This window comes from Glycine max, chromosome 18 (assembly GCF_000004515.6).
Source record: "Glycine max cultivar Williams 82 chromosome 18, Glycine_max_v4.0, whole genome shotgun sequence".
NCBI lineage: Eukaryota > Viridiplantae > Streptophyta > Magnoliopsida > Fabales > Fabaceae > Glycine > Glycine max.
The window spans coordinates 51,483,546-51,503,604 of record NC_038254.2 but is presented as its reverse complement, the minus strand read 5'-3'; the positions used below and the strand labels follow the sequence as shown (position 1 = coordinate 51,503,604).

Sequence of the window (20,059 nt, the reverse complement as noted above, 5' to 3'; positions counted from 1 at the left end):
TCAACGTCCCATAAAAGTGTAACATGTGACTATCAAGATAAACAATTAACTGTCAATGTCTACTTTTGGGTTTGAGAACTAAAATAACGAAATTGTAAAAAACTGAATAACTAAATTTGTAAATTAAATTATAAAGGGATGAAAATCAAATTTTGAGACAAATAAAATGATCAAATTTACGGTTTAGCCTAAGATATAAATATTCAAATTGATTTTTATCTTTTTCAATAATTTTTTTATATACACACAATCGTAAAATCAAATTCTATCAACATGTTTAAGGAATTTATCATCTACAACCTGGACTAGATCTTGTTGATCTTACAAATTTAACAGTTAATCACAAATAAATTATTTTGAAATCATTTATATTTAATATTTTATTTTAAAAATATTAGTTAACAAAATTTAAATTATTTAAATAACATAAAAAAATTACTTTTATTGTATAATTATCTTCTCTAAAAAAATATAAAATACATCTAATTCTTAGAATTATAAATGCAGGTGAATTTAGTTTTTAATTTTACAATTTTTCTTAACATTAAAATTTGCAAAATATCTTTTACTTTTACTTTTTATTTTTAAAATAGTACTAAATTATTAATTTCAAAAAACAAAAAACTATAAAAGAAAAAAAAAACAAAGTATCTAATGCCAAGGATTTGGGAGACTAGAATAAGAATTTACTCCTACCTCCAACGTAATAATAATATCTATAATACGGTATAATAATTTAAAATCTCTATGTCACATAAAGACTTTAATGACAAGGTGGTGTGTTTTCAATATCTCATTGGCTCCTGGGTAAGTCATCGTACGGACGAGGTTGATGTGTTTCTACCATCGTACTATTCTCTTACTTTTTAACTGTGTTCCCTGTCCCACACTTTATGCACATCTGCAGCTGCAGCCCCACATTCTCTCTCCTACCACCACTCATTTTTCATTTTCATTTTCCAAAAAAAGCCATAAAACATTATTTTAATAATTTTTTAATTCCCTTTTCCTTTTTATTGGTTCAATTTGGCTGGGGTATCATTTTTAATATTTCCCCATCCGTTTCCTCTTTATTAAATAATGTTTCTGTTTTGGACATGGGCTTGGTTTTTACCAAATGAAGAAAAAGATGAGGTTTCAATTTTTCTATTACCATAAAACAATTGTGTCTTAATATGGTGGGGCTGGGGGAACCAATTGGGGATAGGTGGATGAATAAGGAAAGCTTGGTCTGATTAGTCTATACTATATGCCTTGCTATTTCCCTTTTTCTGAGTTTCTCTCTGCACTTCTTGCTAGCTACCCTCTCTTTTGGGGTATTTCTTTTCATTCTCCAAAAACTCTTTAATTTTCCTTCCCTTTTCTGTGCTATTCTCTCCTCACTGGTCAAAAGGTTTGTGGGATTTTGCTAATTTGGTGCAAATCTGATTCCTTTGACAAATCCCTCTTGATCTCCTGGCTTATTGAAAACTACTACAATTCCGAGTTGCTTTTTTTCCCTAGTTGGTAAGAACAATCAATTTTCAATCAATCATATTTGTTTTTTTCATGTGCAAAAAAAAAAAACCATCTCTGGGATTTATGTTTCTTGGGTTTTAGATCCTTATTTTTGGGAAGTCATGTACATTTACTGGTACTTTTTTTCCTTATAATCTGCATATATCTGGGCTTTGTGTTGAATGGTTATTATTCTTCTGCTTTGCTTTCATGCTTCAGTTTAACTTTTCTCTCTTCACATCCTCCATATTGCAAGGTTTACACAACATCATTTTTGGCTTTTAATGGTTGTCCTTTGATGTGTGGTTCTCATCTGATGGAATCTTCTTTGTGTTTCAGCTTTTCTGGGCCTTGAAATCTTGCTTGGAGAAGGCTCAATTTTGGTGGAAACCTCTACCACAAGAAAGCATAGTTTTTTTGGGTTAATCATACTTGGTTAGGACTCCTTTGAGATACCATATAGTCAACTTGTTTCAGTTTAGTGAAAAAAGAAAACATTTTTTTCTAACTATTATTCATAGTTTTTCTTTTTCTTTTTTTCTCTTTGTTGGTGTTGATTCACACATTAGAGGTGTTTAGAGATGGTGAGAGGAAAGACTCAGATGAGGCGCATAGAGAACGCCACAAGCAGGCAAGTCACCTTCTCAAAGCGGCGTAATGGGTTGCTGAAGAAGGCCTTTGAACTTTCTGTTCTTTGTGATGCTGAGGTTGCTCTCATCATTTTCTCTCCAAGAGGAAAGCTTTATGAATTTGCAAGCTCCAGGTATGCATATAATATGTGGATCCTCATAAGTCATAACATTTCTTCTTTTCTAGATCTTTTTATTTTTCTGTCACAAATTGTTACTTTGTGTGATTGCGTGCATATGCTAAATGCAGTACAATACTTTTTTTTTGCTCTTCATGCAAAAGTTCCTTTCAATTTTTTAGCGAGTAGATTTCATTTAGACATATGTATGTGTTATGACACCATATACAGTCTCAATAGTACTCAAGATCTTCATCATAATCTCAAAAGTGTAATGGTAGATATGAGTTACGGGCTAAGGAGTTATTTGATTTTTTTTTTCCTATTTTTTAATCCTAACCTTAGAAGTACAGTGGGGTATGGATAACACCTGAGGAGCCTAATTTGAAGTCTTTTCTTTTGGGGCTTTGAGGAGCTCAGCTATTCAGTTTAGAGAAAGACTTTGATATTACATTCAAGTGTTTAAGGGATTTAGGGAAACACTTGAATACTTGATAACATTAAATGATTTAGTTGCTTATCTCAATGGTGTTTTAATTTTTATTTTTGATAGCTAAAATTTTTATTGATGTAAAGAGCTAATCTTAAGCACAAGTTGTGCCGAAGACTAGTAGAGATACAAATCACCAAAGTGTTTTAATTAATTACATGTGCATTGAAGCCAATTTCACCTTTCTTTCACTATGCTTAAGCTTGGTTTTTGGATTTCAGTACCATTTGTTTAAAAAGATTCACAATACTTACACTTTGTGCAGTGGGTGGGGGGTAAGGTAGCGTCTGTCATAGTTTTCAAACTTGCCTCTATTGGAATCTTTTCATACTCCATTTTCCACTGACATTTTTCATTTCTCGTACGTTAGATCACTCGTCACATTAACATGGTGGTTGCATACATTCATAGTGTTGTTAAAATATCATTATTGTTTCCTCTATTATTTCTTTTTTGTAATTGAATAAAGGGTGCACTTATTGTATAAAAAGGAAAAATTCTGAAAGTTGATGTACTCGTTTCCTTCAACAATGAAAAAAGAGCCATCACATGCATGCAGTTATAGACCTAGCACTGTATCAAACGTACTAAAATACTGACATCCAATTTCTTGAGAGAGATATAATAGAGAGAAAGGACTCCATATAATGACTTGCACTACATAACTATGATTATATGACTCCAATAATATCTTTCTCCATCAATAAATTAATATTACTTTTGGGTTGAAGAAATAAGGTCTCATGATTCAGACTTGTAATATGACTCAACAAAGTGAGCAAATTTTGTTCAACTGATATAGTTTGTGAAAAGAAAAGGAAAAATAAAACTCCGTTAGCGAGGAGCTTGTGAAGTTCCAATGTTCCATGAAATAATGTGCGGTGTATCACCACAGTTTTCAAAACTAGAGGCACACTAACCTCCTTACGAGGCTGTTTATGTTTTCATAATTTCATTATTATTATAGTAAGAACTTCTAGATTATATATAGTTTGTAGTTGAAACTGCAAACTGTTGTTATTTAATTAATTGGGTCCGAATGCTGATGAATTTGTTTAATAACCAGAGTTATATATAGTCATCAGTAACTAAGTATGATGTGAGAGTGGTTTCTCAAAAACATAATTTCAAAACCATACCTATCTGTACATGTCCTTTACCTTTCCTATTTCTTTTTGAGTTGCATAAAAGGTACAATTGAAAATATTTTATTAGGAATACATCAACGACAAAGCTTTTTCTCGTTAAGTGAGGTTGACTAAAATTGACTATTGATGAAGTTATGGAATAATATGCAGTTAAAACTGCAAGGTACCATTGTATGCTTGTAGGATTTTTTCAACCATATGGTTGAATGGCTGACGCATGATATGTTACTATGTTTGCTTTAAAGTTGAAGTGTTTTCAGGGAACCTGCAACTTATCAGAAATTTTCTTAAGTTTTGTAGAAAAAAAAATTTAAAATTATATACATTAATATACTTCTACTTCTTCTATCCTTCCTGTGATTTTATACTTTGGGCTTAAGGTGATTAATGTTTTGAATGTTAATATCAACTTGCATGTTTTTTGTCCATGATTCCCACAACAACAAAAAAACAATCCACAGATAAAGGGCCAACATGTGGTAATATATCTTGTTACATGTAGCTCTTCCTTCTGTACGCGGCTCTTGTTGAGTCATTGTGCTGGTGAGCCAACTTCCTTTTGGTCTTCCACAAGTCGAAATGAGAATAGTTTTAATTATTAATATACATAAAGAAAATAAATTACACATAATCCTTGCCCCCATAGAGAAAGGAAGGTAATTAAGCTAGTAAGGTTTATTTTAAGGTTAATAGTTCATAGACATTTGATGAAGAAGATATTAATATTTCTCTCCAAAGAAAAAGCTAAAAGATTGTTCAACTCAGACTAGATCTCATAAATATTTCTCTTTGCATTTCTTGGCTTCTTATGTGACCTACAGTTCAAATGTACTAATTCAGATTGAAAACCGAATTGTACTTCCAATAATGTGTTTTGGCTGAACTATTCTTGAACTAAGCTATGTAATAAATTGTTGTTTCTAAAACTTTCCACATCTGGCCGATATATATATATATATATATATATATATATATATATATTGCTCATGTGCCATATAACTCTGCTCCGCTTGCATTACTAGTTTGGATTTTGTAGCAAACCTAGTGTATATTTTTCATCTTGATTGAATTGATTTAAAAGATTTAACTTGGAAGACTTGGTGTGGAAAGGATGGATTTGCCTTTAAAAATGATATTTCAAAATTTATTTCATAAAAACTAGTTTTCTTTGAAAGAAGTATATGTTGAATAAATTTTCTTCGTTTTTAAAAGTTACTCCTTTTTATTTTTTCAAAAATTATTTTCTAAAAAGTACATTGTGCTGATAGACAATAAACATGTTGGTTTTCCTCTCACGTGAACTGTCAAACGGCATTCCTTTCAATACCATCACTACATATTAAACAAGTTCTTAGCAGTCTCATTCTTTTATATGATCGAGAGAAGTGTACTTTTTTCTTTCTTTCTTTCTTTAGTGTAAGGGCTTAGCAGCTTATTGGTTGGCTGCTTGTGACAATTGTTTTGTGGCATATGGAGGCAAGAAAGCTTCAGACAATTATTTATTTATTTAATAAAACCTTATATTATTAGTTGTAAGTGAAATTAAACTGAATTAATCTTAGTTGTGCCACAACAGCATTAACACAAATTATTTGAATGTAGAATTACTGATCAAGGCTTGGCACGTGAAACTGGTCCCTCGAATTAAGTACATCACCCAAGCTAGGGTTTTGACTATGATTACTATCTTTTGTGCCAGTTATTCATGCAACTTCTATGACCTTTTTCTTCTAGTGTGCTACTGCCACTTGATGAGTTTGAGCTGAATATTAAGAATTTGCAACTGTTCACCTCAGTTTGCTTTGAATTACAATTTGAGAACATATTTAATTTTTTTTGTAAGTAAAAGAATATTATTAAAGTTGAAGACAAGGGACATTTTAATCATACATAATACAACTAGCTTTAGACAAGTTCGAAATCTGTCAATGTAGTTCTAATTAAGAACTGATTAATATATTCACGGAGACTAAAACTCTTATGTCACTAAGTGAAATCAAATATATGAATCAAACATTAGTCTCAACTAAAAACCATAAAAATCCCTTTTAAAAATTTTCTCTAATGTCCTTCTTAATCTCTTTTTATCACTTTTTATAGGACTAAAACCATATCGTATAATCTCTTTACCGGTGCTTCCAATAGCTTTCTTTGCATGTGATAAAATCACCTTAACCGATTTCTTATAATATTTGATCAATATATATCTCACTGATATTCTTTCCATCACATTAATCTTTCTGTATTTCATCCTTTTTTTTTTTTTTTTTTTTTTTATCTTAGCACATTCATTTTAACATATTCATTCACACTATTCTCACTTTTTTCCCCCTATTGTCCCTTTAAACTTTAGCATTCACTTGTAGAGTATAGTTTTGGCTTCATCCTTTGAGTTTGATTGGTATTTTGCAGTCACAAATAACTATGATGCCTTTCTCCATTTTAACTACCCTAACTTGTATCCAGTGTGTAGCATTTCATTCATTTTCCCATTATTTTGTAATATTGATTCTTGAGAGGAACTCAAAAACCTAAGCTTTATCAACATGCCTACACGGAACTCTTAACAGACCCACCAATAAATCTCCAAAAACTTATAGTAACTTGTAAAAAGGTGGAATTAATTTTTCTTTTCTTTTTGTGAAAACATAAATCTCATTAATGGAAGTACAAAGGATGCTTGTACCCTTTTACATCCCATACCAAATATCATAATTTCAGCCGGAATGTATTAGAAAAGAATGCATAGGGTGGAGCTATATTGAATTTATCCAAGTTGTGGCACATTAGGTGTGTTTGAAGCCAAATAATATATGAATATGAAGTTTTTAGAGCTTAATTTCATGTATCAAGCTTTGGCTTGGTATATGGCCCGTCAAAACAATGGTCGGTGTCAGATTGACTTCCATGAAGTATTTAACAATTAATTATGATTGGCTAGGGTTTTGGTTGTGAGGCTAGTCGAATATGATTAGGGTTGAAAATTCTAAACAATAGTCAATAATTGAAAAAACCTTGTTCAAATGTTTGGATGGTGTGTTTATTGGATTTGCTTCTTCTAAAATGAGAGTATAAAATTAATAATTTTAATGGTTGATGAGAAAATTAATGATTAATATTTCTAACACATTCATAATTTTGTTATTTATGTACATTTAAAATCAATAGTTGATTTTTATTTTTATAAAAAATTAGGTTTAAATATATTTAAGGTCCTTGATAAATGATTGAATTTTGTTGAGTTCTTGATAAATTTTTTTCATTGTTTTGAATTTCTAATATATTAATTTTTTTTGTTTTGAATCATTATTGTTAATTAAATAATGATATGACACCATCACAATCATTGACAATGTTAAAAAGATCAATTTATAAAATAACATGTCAATCACTTAATTAATGATGGAGATAAAAATTTTAATATATCAAAAATTTAAAATAACAAAAAAATTTATTAAGAACATAAAACAAAATTTATTTATTTATGAAAAACTTTAAACATATTTAAACCTCGAAAGTATAATGAGTTATTTTACCTTTAAAGTTTTTACTTTAGAGGAATTGGATCTGTGTTCATAACACATTTTCTATGAACTTTGTGCATGTGTGCCACAGCTTTGGAATACGAGCTGAATATTTACAAGTTGTAAGTTGTATCCTCAAAAAGTATAACCAGATAAGAACTAGATAAGAACTGCATGTTGTATGGGTACCTAATTTTTTAGAGAGAAAAAATCATATTATTATGATACACATTTTTATTAAGATAAATCTTTTAAATAATTAAGTGATCAACATGTAATTACAAAGATATGAATGCTTTAGTATTCAATAATTGGAAGCCAACAAAATGAAAAAAATAAATTATTTAACAGATTTATTTGTCCAAAAAAAATTAAATAAAGTAATACATGTTTCAAAATCACAAGAGTATTCATGTCATATTCTTAAAGAGAACCTTTGTTTTTATTCTTTAATTCCAATATATAAATATTTCCCCAATCTCCACTTTGTAGTACTGTTTTTCTCATGTCAAATTCCACTGTCACACATTTGCTTTAAGATTCAATATGAGCACTGTCTATATATACTATACATAATAAAAAACTATCCTATATCCACTATCTTTTTTCTTCCAATCTAAATGCTTTTTACTATTATGCAATAATTTTGAAACACAAATTACAAACTTAATTTAAAATGATAGCATGAAGTTCTAGATAGTTCAGGTAAGCTTGCACTCAGATTTGAGTTATAACTTTGAATAATTTGAACACATTATTCACAAATTTTGTTTAGTATGAATGAGATACACCAAAGTCCAGTCTTTGTAAAGAAAAATATTTCAAATTTATAGACTATTTAGCCTTTTCAAGTCCTCTTACCATTAATGGTTTAGGGTTATAAGGTGCTGCTAACCATTGTCCTAAGGGCATTGATTAAGAAATTAAAAGAAAAAAATATTTATTTCTAAATCATACAAAAGTATAAAAAAAATCATAAACAACATAATTTTCCATTTCTCAATAAAAATATTTTTATTTTAAGTTCCTTAACTAATATTCTTAAGACATTAGTTGAGATTTACCTTAATTATATTGTGATATATGTATGGAAAACTAACCTTTTTTTCACAGAAGGAAAAATTAACTTAAAAAATGATAACTTGGAACTCAAGTGCATTGGCTTTTGTTATCTTAGAATGCAACAAAAATATTTTGAAATTGATCCTCTAATGTCTCATGTGCTATATACTTAATCGAGAAATTCTTTTGTGAGCACAAACCCAACACATCACTCTTAGGCACAATCAATGAAAAATTTGCAGCTAATCAGATTAAAATTTAAAAAATGTCAACCAGTAAAATAAAAATAAAATATAAAATTCAACATTTAATAAAAAAAAAAGACAGGAGAGTAATCCTAATTCCTCCCAAATACGTTTTTAGTGTAACCATCTTCTTCCTCCATCTCTGGCTGCTGAACAACATTTCTCAAGTGTGGGGGAAGAGATTGTAATGCCTATTTCTTTATTGTTTCTACAACAAATTATGTAAAAATCCTAAAATTGAAAGTCCCAAATGATAAAAGAATAAAACTTTATTTCTTAGTGCACATAACACACCACAAGCCATTTTCCCCTCTTTCGTTTTCAATTGAACCCTAACCGTTGGAAGATACGACACATATCACTCACTTAACATTGCATGCATTTGTTTCACACAAACACAACACCTCAAATTTCCAATTTATTAATGCAATTTCTCCTGCAAAAATGATTTAATAATAAAAAACTGCATGTGAAGTTTTACATTGATGGTTCTATTCATGAGGGGCACACCAGGGAGATAAATGGAGTTCATGACCGGTACCAATGGAGACATAGTAAGGGAACAATGTTGATCAATAGTTTGAGAGACAGAGGAAGAAAATTGTGCTGTTAAAAATAAACGAGCAAGAAAACTGTAAAATTAATTCTGATCTTTTTTCAATTTTTTATTATTTACAATTTGACATTTTTTATTTTAATTTAATTACTTGTATATTTCTCATTGGTCGTGCCTAAGGTGATGTGTTGTGTTTGTGTCACACAAGAATTTTTCCTTAATCTCATTCAATATTTTCTAACAAACCAAGTGTTTTTTTTTTCAAATACGAATTAAATCTAACTAGATTTTAAATCTAATTAGATTTTTGTAACCACCCGCACCCCCAAATCAAGTAATATAAGTAGAAATATCGAAATTCATAGTTCATCAAGGCTCAATTTTAAAAGTCAGACATTAATGAATGAGGAAGAAGGATACTGACAAATTGAATCTATAAATATATGATACCTTCTGAAAAATGTGCATGTGGCGGCTAAATGGAATAATAGAAAAAGAAGTTAGGTTAATAATCCATGCTTTAGACTTTATTTACAAATATATATTTTAACTTTTTAAATTAGGCACATATATAAGTTACATATGTATTTATATTTATAAATAATCCATGCTTTAAACTTATTTATAATAATATTATATAACAAACACGGATCAAGATCATTTATGAAAAGAACTGCATGAATCGTCCTTTGATTTAATGTATGAAATGATACATTTGTCTTTTGAAATTTAGTTTAATAAATTTTAAGGGTGAGATGAGATTCATAAGGCATAACAGCACATGCTGCAGTTCATTTTGAACTGCAGGGGATCCTATTCGATCCAACAAACAGTGTGAGAGTCTTTTCGCACCACCTTCTGACAATTAGTATTTTTTTTCCTTATTCTTTTTTTCTTTTTCAAGAGTCTTCAAATGAAACAATATCATTAATATTCTCGTTAATGAATAATGACTACATCCTGCGTGTAATTTAATGTTCTTGAATCCTAGCGAAAGTTCAATTCTCAGAGCCCAGTCTTTAGAAACTTCGCGTTATATATGAAACCAAAATCAATGCAGAATTTTTTTTCGTACGCTTGTTTGTTCTTAAATTTATTACATGCACTGTGTTCTAATTGTATTTTGTAACTGTTTTTATATTGTATTGATGAATTTCATAGTTACTCAACTTAGTTGTAAGGATATTATTTAGATAAAGTTTTTTTTTTTCTAGTGCTTTGTTTTCTAATAAAAAAACATAATATTTCAAAAAGAAAAAGACATGACTACAATGCATAGGTTTTTGACCTTTTTATTAAAAGATGACAACACGAACACCTAAAAGGATTTTATCTATATTTTATTCTAATTATTAGTGTATAGTAGATGGCACTTGACTAAAAGTTATACAGAAAAAGATAGGGGCAAGGCCACTTGTTTTGTGAGGGGCCTCCCCAAAATAAAATTACTCAAAGTCCATCCTCTTGCGGAAGAAATAATGATCAAAGAAATTATTGTAGTTTTTTTTATATCATCAAATTTTTCGAAATTTAAGGAAACCAGAGGAACGAAAATAAAGAAAACTTTAGGAGGTCTTTGGTTTGGTTTTTCGTTTTTATTGTCGATACAATTTTATTAATAATAATGTTTAAAACTTTTACACTTCAGTTTCTTTATATTTTTTTTTATTGTGAAGTTAGATGGTAAAAGTAAGGAAATGTTATTTTCACCATTTTCTTCACAAAATATTAAAAACATGAAACAATATAAAAATAAATGGCATTTTTATATTTATGAACAAAAATATAGCTAGAAACTAAAAATAACAAATAAGCTTAACAGTTGAATATAGGTAAAGAAGTGCCACATTGGAAAAGAAATTGACAAAGTATTGATCCCTATATGGGAGGACTTCCTATAACCTAGGCTAACCTAACCGAAAGTCTAGAATAAAAAATATATTAGAACATGCATTAGAGTTATGTTACTAGTTAAATTTTATCAAGATAAAATATTATCAAGTTAAGCAAGGTAATAAGTAACTTATGACTTTACTTAGTTTCAATGGATATCACTCCTGCTTTATTTGTTTAACATGCATCTAACAAAATTAAAATTTAAAACTTCCCCTCCCATTTTCAATTTCCCATTTAATTTATGTCAAAGATGGTCATTAACTTTTGTGTTAGATACTTTGGAAGACATTGATTATATATGTTCTATGTATTTTTTCTGTTGTTTAAGCAACTTCTGGTTACATATTTTTCTTGACCATGGATCAGTTTATATTAATATTGAGTTTCATGAAACAGCATGCAGGACACAATTGAACGCTACCGCAGGCATAACAGGAGTGCTCAAACAGTGAACAGATCTGATGAACAAAATATGCAGGTTATTTACCTCTTTCCCCTTTTGTTGTTTTGCAGTTATAGTTTGGCATTTCTATTCATTATCTAGTATTTAGATGCTGCTAGAATATCTAAATATAAACATTATATTACAAGATACCTCTAGATATTCTCACTAAGGCTTTGTAAAATGGTCTCACACAGGTTAATATAGACTTCTCCCTTCCTCATAATGATTTTTTGTTTACCAAACTTTTTTGGGGAGAATAAAAAATGCATGTGCTTCTATTGTCGTATGAAATAATTTTAACCAAATGGATAGACTAACCTTGCTCCAATACAATTCTAAAATAATGATCAAGCGACTTATAATCTGTTTGGAAAAAAATTCAAAAACACCGATCAAGAGTTTCTCTCTTTATGTCTAGCATGAATATACACAGAAAGTTTGAGAAAGTTACTTCACTTTTTTGGCGTCCGTGCGAATTTGTTGGAGGACGTGGATCTAAACACCCACTTAGTACTGAAAATTAAGGGGGATCTTCTTCTCAATAAATGAGTTCCCAAGCTACCTTAATAAGCATTTGATGTAGGCAAATAAAAAAGTGGAAGAAGATATGATTTACGTGAAAAATAAAGATTGAAAGCTGTAAAGAAAAATATTAAAGAAAGGGATAAAAATAATGCAAGATAAAATATAGATGATTTTGATCGAGTGTCTTCTTGTGAAATTCAGTAGAAAACCTTATTTAGTAAATTCTATGCTAATCCAGGTGATTGGTAGTTGGCAAGTTCAGTAAGTTGTGGTGGGTCCATCTTTCTGATAATGGCTGATAATTAACTCCTTGATAATTAGGCATGACCTGCATTCTCCAACCACTTTTCAATTTACCTTTTTGAGCTTCAAACTGTTAGAATAATCGCTTCTTATTTTAGTGCAAATCCGTCCATTTGTCTCCCTACATGTGAGATAATGGGCCGTTTAATTTTTTACATTTTATTTATTAAATGTTTTTGAGAATTATTTTGAATGAAAAAGCTTATCCAGAAAATCTTGTTTTAAAGGTGACGGATTTTGATTTGGCCTGATTACGAAAACTATGGAATTTTTGGCTTTGAATTTATTTTAGCATTGGGTCATTAAAAGTTTTTAATAACTGTATCAATTATTATAATTAAGATTTTATTAGCCTTAATTTCAAACTATCACAAAGTGTTAGCATTGTTGATCCTATCAAGCTTTTTGAAAAACGTGTGAGTAAAAACAAAGCACGTTAAAAAGTTTTGATAGTCATTGATTCTAGGTGTGAAGTGTCAAAGTATGAAGTGTTATAATGTGTGAGCCATCAAGGAGTCGATAATCAGGATGTTACATTTGACACCCCGAGAAAAATCTCGCCTCTCTTCTTTGGGTTTGAGTTTTCACCCTTACTAGTTATGTAGCCTCAACATATCTGAGAGGTTCCTATTGTATCCTAGAGAACTTGAATGAGATACCATGTATAAGTCTTTAAGGACAATATCAAAACATGACTTAGGAAGCAATTGTTCATGATCTCCAATACTATTTCCAACAATTTAAGGTTAAAAAAACAAAATAATTCAAAACAAACAAAAGTTGAAAGTGCACCTTTCGTTCTATTTATGTCTCCTAATTAACTTTTGAATTTGTAGGTAAAATTTTCATCTTCCTTCTTTTGTTTCTTCTTCTGAGAAGAACCTTCAATATCTATTGCTTTGTTCTTATCCTTATTTTGAGAGGTCAAGGTCAAATGAACACTTTTTTTCTTATCCCATTACTATCATTCCCGCTCTTGCATAGTGAGATATAAGCTCGTTCTAGAATCATTTATCCTTTCAAGTGTTATAACTCTTTCAATTATTGAAAATTTGTTGGTCAAGATCAAAATTAAGTGCACAAGCATGCCTTCAAACAACTCTAACTTTAGTGCCTTGATTTTTAATGCGACATTAGACAAGTTCATAATGTACTCTTTATGTTTCCTTTGTCCTTATACTTTAATGAGATGAGTTTTGCCAGAAGGTTGTTTGTCTTTGTCCTTTCATTCTTAGCAAAATATTGCTCCACTTCTTGTCACTCTTACTCTTAGTAATAGAACCTGGAATTGATTTCGGAATGGCTGTTTTCATTATCATCAAGTACATTTGGTTTGAGGGATCCCACCTCTCAATTTTAAGTACATCTATGTATTTCAGAATAGGAATGACTCGTTCCATCCTAAGTGCAGTATTAAATCCATAAGATTAAAGATGATCTCCATAGCATCTTTCTAGACTTTGAAATTTGTCTCATTCAGCATTGAGACACTATTAACTTGAGAAAAATTATTCTCAACACTAGCTACATAAATTGCACAAAGGAAAAAAAATAGAAAAATATTCACATAAACAAGATGTCAAATAAGACAAAAGAAGTAAATAAATGATCCAAATGGGCACTCCATTACAAGATATTTAGCACACTATTGATTTCTAATCTTTGGATAAATAAATTAATTTGTAAGTGGTATTTTCACTGCAAAGATCAAACGCTGACAATTGATCAGGTTTGTCAAACAACTCATTGGATTGACTATTGTTTATATGAAAAGAAAACTTTATGATTGTCACTTGTTTATTATATTAGACATGTCTATTTGAAAGTGGTACCAAAGATGATGGTGTGGCTAAGTTATGTGGCACCTTCTACCCCATACATATATGTACTAATAATATAAGGAATAATAAATTATAATTAATTTAAAGTTTTTAAAACACATTTAAATAAAAGCCTTTCAAAAGGGTAAAAGGCTCACATTCACTTTTGTAACATCATAAAATGACTTGTCCAATAAATACTAAAATCATCTCGGCTTAAAACAAGGTCGTTCAAGACTTTAATATAGAAATTTATGCCCAATGTCACATCTTATCAGAGTATTGTGTCTCGACGTCCTTTATCGTAAGGTTCCTTAAAGCAATTCACCTAGTCATCTGTTTTTCGAACACAAGGTTCGAGATCATCATAGGATTCAAACACAAATAACACACGAAGAGTGAGTCATCATATTCTTAACTAATAGAGAAACAAGACAACTAGATATACATATCATATAAATGAAATACAACTTACTTAAACATAATTCATGTAATTCCACCACTGTCATTTAAAATTCACTTTTTAATCATCAATCACATTACACATGAATCACACACTTTGATCAAGATATAATAACACTCATCAATTTCATAATAAACAATTAGCAAGCATTATGCAACAGTTATGCTAAGACCCAACCTATATGCAATGTGGTATCATGTCAGTGAAAAGTTATCCTGGGACGCTTAGGAATACATAACTAAACATACCACACAATGAGTGTGTTAGGTTATTCTCACTAAGTAAAATCATAAGGTGACCAGTCAGGGTCACTCCGTTTTACGAAAATGCTCCAACCATATGTGATCAATATAGGCTTAAAGGAGCACTCAAACCGAGTGTCTTTACCCCCAAGCCTTAGACTCTGAAGAATCCGTTAGGGTCTCATCTTCCTGATTCAGGTTCAATCCCTAAAATAATTTTAGCAAGCAGATACTGCTAATGAATTTTACAATACTCATGACCTCACACTCATGTTTCAAACACGTTTAATACATTGCGCTACAATTTAACATTGGTTCTTAACTAGGAACCTACACTTTCTCTTTAACACTACGCATAAATATTTTTCTTAATATAAACATTGATCGGATTATTGTATAATTCACAGTTCACAACATAATTATTGTCATATCAAGTGTTAAATACACACACTTATTCACAATCAAATATCATACCCACAATTTAACATCTCATAATGTCACAATCCACCATCAAAGATTTACATGTATTTCATAAATTATCACATGTTCAACTTTGTACTTATACTCAATTTTAACAACAATATTATAAGCAAACATTGCTCGTGAATTATATAATATTCACGATCTCACACTCATGTTTCAAACATGTTTAACACATTGAGCTATAATTTAACACTAGTTCCTAACTAGGAAACCTACATTTTTTTCTTTAACACTGTGCATAAACACTTTTCTCAAGGTAAACACTAGTCGGATTATTGTATAATTCACAATTCACAACACAAATATTTTCACATTAAGTGTTAACCACTCATTTATTCACAGCTGAATCTCATGTTCACAATTTCACATTTCATAAAGTCACAATCCACCATCACATATTTACGTGTATCTCACAAATCAACACATGTTCAACTTTGCACTTATATTTAATCTCAATAACAATATTATAATTGCAAAGCAACATGTTATCTCACAACTCATCACTTATTTAATTTATCACTTATACACAATTTCAATCACAATTTTACAATTCCAATATAATTATTTATCATGCTAAATCTTATCCAAAACACAAACAAATCATACAAAAATATTTTTCAAAACACTAGGAGTAAAATCCCTCAAACAGTTCACATAATCATACAAAAAGAATTATAATACAATAAACATCCCAAAATAAATCTCAATTTGATTCTCTAAGGATTCTTACACATTTTCATTCTAACTCCAATTGCGATAAATTCATCCTTTACCTCTAAGCGAGCTCATGTGTGTATTCTGACAGTGATAGCGATATCTCTAATAGTTTCCTGAGATTTCTCAAGTTTTTCCTCTGACTGCTCTGATAGGGTTCCCAAACGTTAGAGAGAAGGGAAAGGGATTGAAGCGTTCATTCAACTGTGTATGTGCGATGAATATTTTTCCCTTCACAAATATTTTCTTGTAAATTCCAACGATGAAGATGTGCGGAAATGCATTGCGAACCACATATCAAAATTTCACGACAATCCAATGGTTAACGAGTCAGGGATCGTAGTTTTACTGAGATGGTTTTGAATTTCTGCAAGAAAAGAAAAAGCTGCGATACAAAGGGTATTTTTCTCAACTCCGACATCTTTTCGTAATTTCCAATGGTGAGAATGTTTGGAAATGAGTTCTGAACTTGGCACTCAAATTTCATGATGATCCAACGGTGAATGAGTCCGAGATTTTTGTTTTTATGAGACAGATTTGGTGGTATGCAAGAAAAAGAGAGAATTTTGGCCGGAGAAGAGAAAACGAAATTGAGAGGAGATGAGGTATAGAGAGAATATGGTCATTTGAAAATTAATCTAAGATATTTCTATTTATAGCTAGGGTACTTACAATCTATTATTTACTCTATTTTTTGTTTATTATTTTATAAATAAATATTCTATTTTATTTTCGATCAAATGAATAAACCAAATATCTTTTTTTCTTCCTATAAACCATTATTTTAATTAATAACATCATTTTTTCTTATTTATTTAATTATAAAAATCTCATCATTTTCTAAACCTCTATTTTTTTACTAATTTTTTTTAATTTATTTATGAAAAAATGGGATGTTACAAGTCAGATGAGTAATGAGACATGAAAAAACTTGTGATGGATCTATATACGTGGATTCCTTTATTGAAAGTTTTCATGGCAATGTGGAGGTTATTGTCAACAATAGTTAAGCTCTAGAATCATCATTAGATACTTGTGGACGGAAAGGATTCCGATTGAGGGTGATTTCATATCATGTGAAAAGATATTCACACTTAGATTATTGGGGTGCAAGTTTGACAGTAAAAAATCCAACATTGGATAGAAATGAGCATATTGATCAAAACCTAAGTGACAATGATTCACAAATCTAATATCTTAATATTTTGAATTGTATTTGGTGTCAAATTCACTTGTATGATTGTCTCGTGATCCATTGCTAGAAATCTTCTCAATATTTTATTCCCTCATATTCTTAACAATGCTAATTAAATATGATGACCGACTCTTAGTTGAAAAAACTTTACTCTTAAACTTTAGTCAAGATTTTAGATGCTAACATCCAATAACAAAACTGTGAAAACCTAGGATGTACCTCTTGCCATATTATCAAAATATTTATAAAATTTATATAAATAGCTGGATCAATTACAATTGATCGCCAGCTATTGTGAAATCTCTATAACAATCAATCACATACAAAAAGGAATGGTATGTGGTCTCTCTCAACCAAATTGCCTTAGTTCCTTAATAAGACTGCCATCTCTCTTCCTGATGGGAAGAAGAAAAAATGTTGTTATTGGGTATATCATGGACCACGACAAATTGGTTTCTTCTATATGATTAATTAGGGTTAATTTTTATAATTCCCTAATAGGTCAATATTGCCATCAACTCATTACATTCACACCAATTTTAGAAAGGTATAGGTTCACCAAAGTACACCACATAAAATGAAGCCCATTGAATTAAATAGCTAATATAATTAAACATGACAGCCACATTTAGACCAGGGAACGTGAAATTCTTAACATAACTATCCTGAAAAACCATAAATTCTAGAAACCCTCCACTCATGTCTTGAACATTCCCACTGTATATGCATGTCGGATATGAACATGAGAATAAAGCGTATTGGTTAATTGGCATTTCTTTTATTTCTATTTTTATTTACTGTTTTCTTTATCATAGACAATCATTCAACTTTGGAATACTGAGGACTGAATGAACTTGTGTAATATGTGGCAGCATTTGAAGCAAGAAACAGCAAACTTGATGAAGAAGATTGAGCTTCTTGAGGCTTCAAAACGGTTCAAGATCTTGCTTTTCAATCCATCTTCGCAACTTGTTTATATTCACTGTTAGATTTATCTCACAAAGAATAAAAATAAAAAATATATTCTGTGTACTATTCATCCCTCAGGAAGCTCTTGGGAGAAGGTTTGGGGTCATGCTCCTTAGAAGAACTGCAACAGATAGAACAACAATTGGAAAGGAGTGTAAGCAATGTTCGTGCAAGAAAGGTTAGATTAACAAGCTCATAATTTATTTTTATTTTAATATTTCAATTTGATAAATACCTGAATCCCAACTTTCCATTATTCAGAATCAAGTTTACAAGGAACAAATTGATCAACTAAAAGAGAAGGTAAGTTATTCATATAGTTGAGGTGGTTGGAGTTGAATTTGTGAATGTCATCTTGCATTTGATTTTGTTAATTGTCAGTGTGATAAGAAACTGGAATGCCAATGTAAACATGTTGGAACTTGACTTCTTCTATAAAGAGTATTTAATTCCAGGTTATGTGATCCAATTAGCCTCATTGTGGCACATTTAGCTTACTTTAAATTTAGCACTTCTAGATTCGGAGATTCACTTTAGAGAGTGAGCAAAGGAGTTATACATGTGTATGCATTTAACCACAATCTCAATCATTTAACCACAATCTCAATCATTGATTTTTCAACCTTCCACGTTAGGTCTTTTGGACCTTATATCAACCAAAAATTGAAACTACAAAAAGTTAGAGAAAAACAAATTTGGAACCATTTTAAAACATAAGTCCGATTCCAACTGGGGACAACTGCATAGGAGGGATCTGCATGTCATTAAAGTTGATTTAATTTCAACTATTTTTCTGAAAAATTTAGACACAGACTCCATGTAGTTGTGACTAATTACCATCTGAAACTGGTGTTATCAGAATTACTCCTTGATATTTTGTGTTTGAATTTAATTCTGTATCATTCTGAGTTCATGAATATTTTTTTGTAAACAGAATGAAAGTTGTTTTATTTCCCTTAATTTCTAACAGTTGGAAAAAAAATCATATCAGCTTGGACTACATTAAAGAGATGCTAACTAGTGTGTTTTGATTACAATACAGGAAAGAGCTCTATATGCTGAAAATGCTAGGCTGTGTGAGCAGGTGAAATTACTCTACTGTTACTGCTGTCTATAATTTGCTTTGGATATGTTTGTTGAGCACATGTTTTAGATTTGGAGGAATACAAACAATACACTCTACCATTTTCTTTTCAACTCACATTCCACTATTAAGTGAAATTCATGTAGGTTTCATTAAATAATAAATGAAACTCATTAAATAGGAGGTGTAAATTACATCATATTACATCATTTGTTTAGAACTTAAATGAATTTCACCTAATTGGAAGAAAAAAATTGTGTCAAAAAGAGTATGTTAGTGTTTTCTTAACATGTTTTTTTTAAGATTTTAGAAACCTTTCAACTAGACTGAAAGCCTAATAATATATAACTGAAATTCTCATGCAGTATGGTATCCAGCCACAGCCAGCAACAAAGGATCCGAAAGAAATTCAACCCTATGCAGAAAGCAGTCCAAGTTCAGAAGTGGAGACTGAATTGTTCATTGGACTACCCAGGTCTATCTAGTTGAAGATAATTTAATCCTTGCCTAGTATGAAATAAGAAGCCCAACTGCAATGTATAAATATCACATGTTTCCTAATACTTTGAGATGAATAATATTATCGCTTATATTATATAAAGAACTTTCCAATTTTATGATTAGGGTATGCGTTTGTCTTTCCTCATTTC

The 20,059-nt window shown here is 30.3% G+C and overlaps 1 protein-coding gene across 1 annotated transcript; it reads left to right on the top strand.

Moving 5' to 3' along the window:
- Positions 1-1,275: 1,275 nt before the first annotated feature.
- On the top strand, positions 1,276-20,032 carry LOC100037477 (SOC1). The gene is made up of 9 exons (NM_001249448.2): positions 1,276-1,506; positions 1,837-1,932; positions 2,067-2,260; positions 11,563-11,644; positions 18,229-18,290; positions 18,404-18,503; positions 18,587-18,628; positions 19,368-19,409; positions 19,775-20,032. Exons 3-9 carry the CDS (start codon positions 2,079-2,081, stop codon positions 19,892-19,894), a joined length of 630 nt encoding a protein of 209 aa, NP_001236377.1. The 5' UTR covers positions 1,276-1,506; positions 1,837-1,932; positions 2,067-2,078; the 3' UTR covers positions 19,895-20,032.
- Positions 20,033-20,059: the final 27 nt, after the last annotated feature.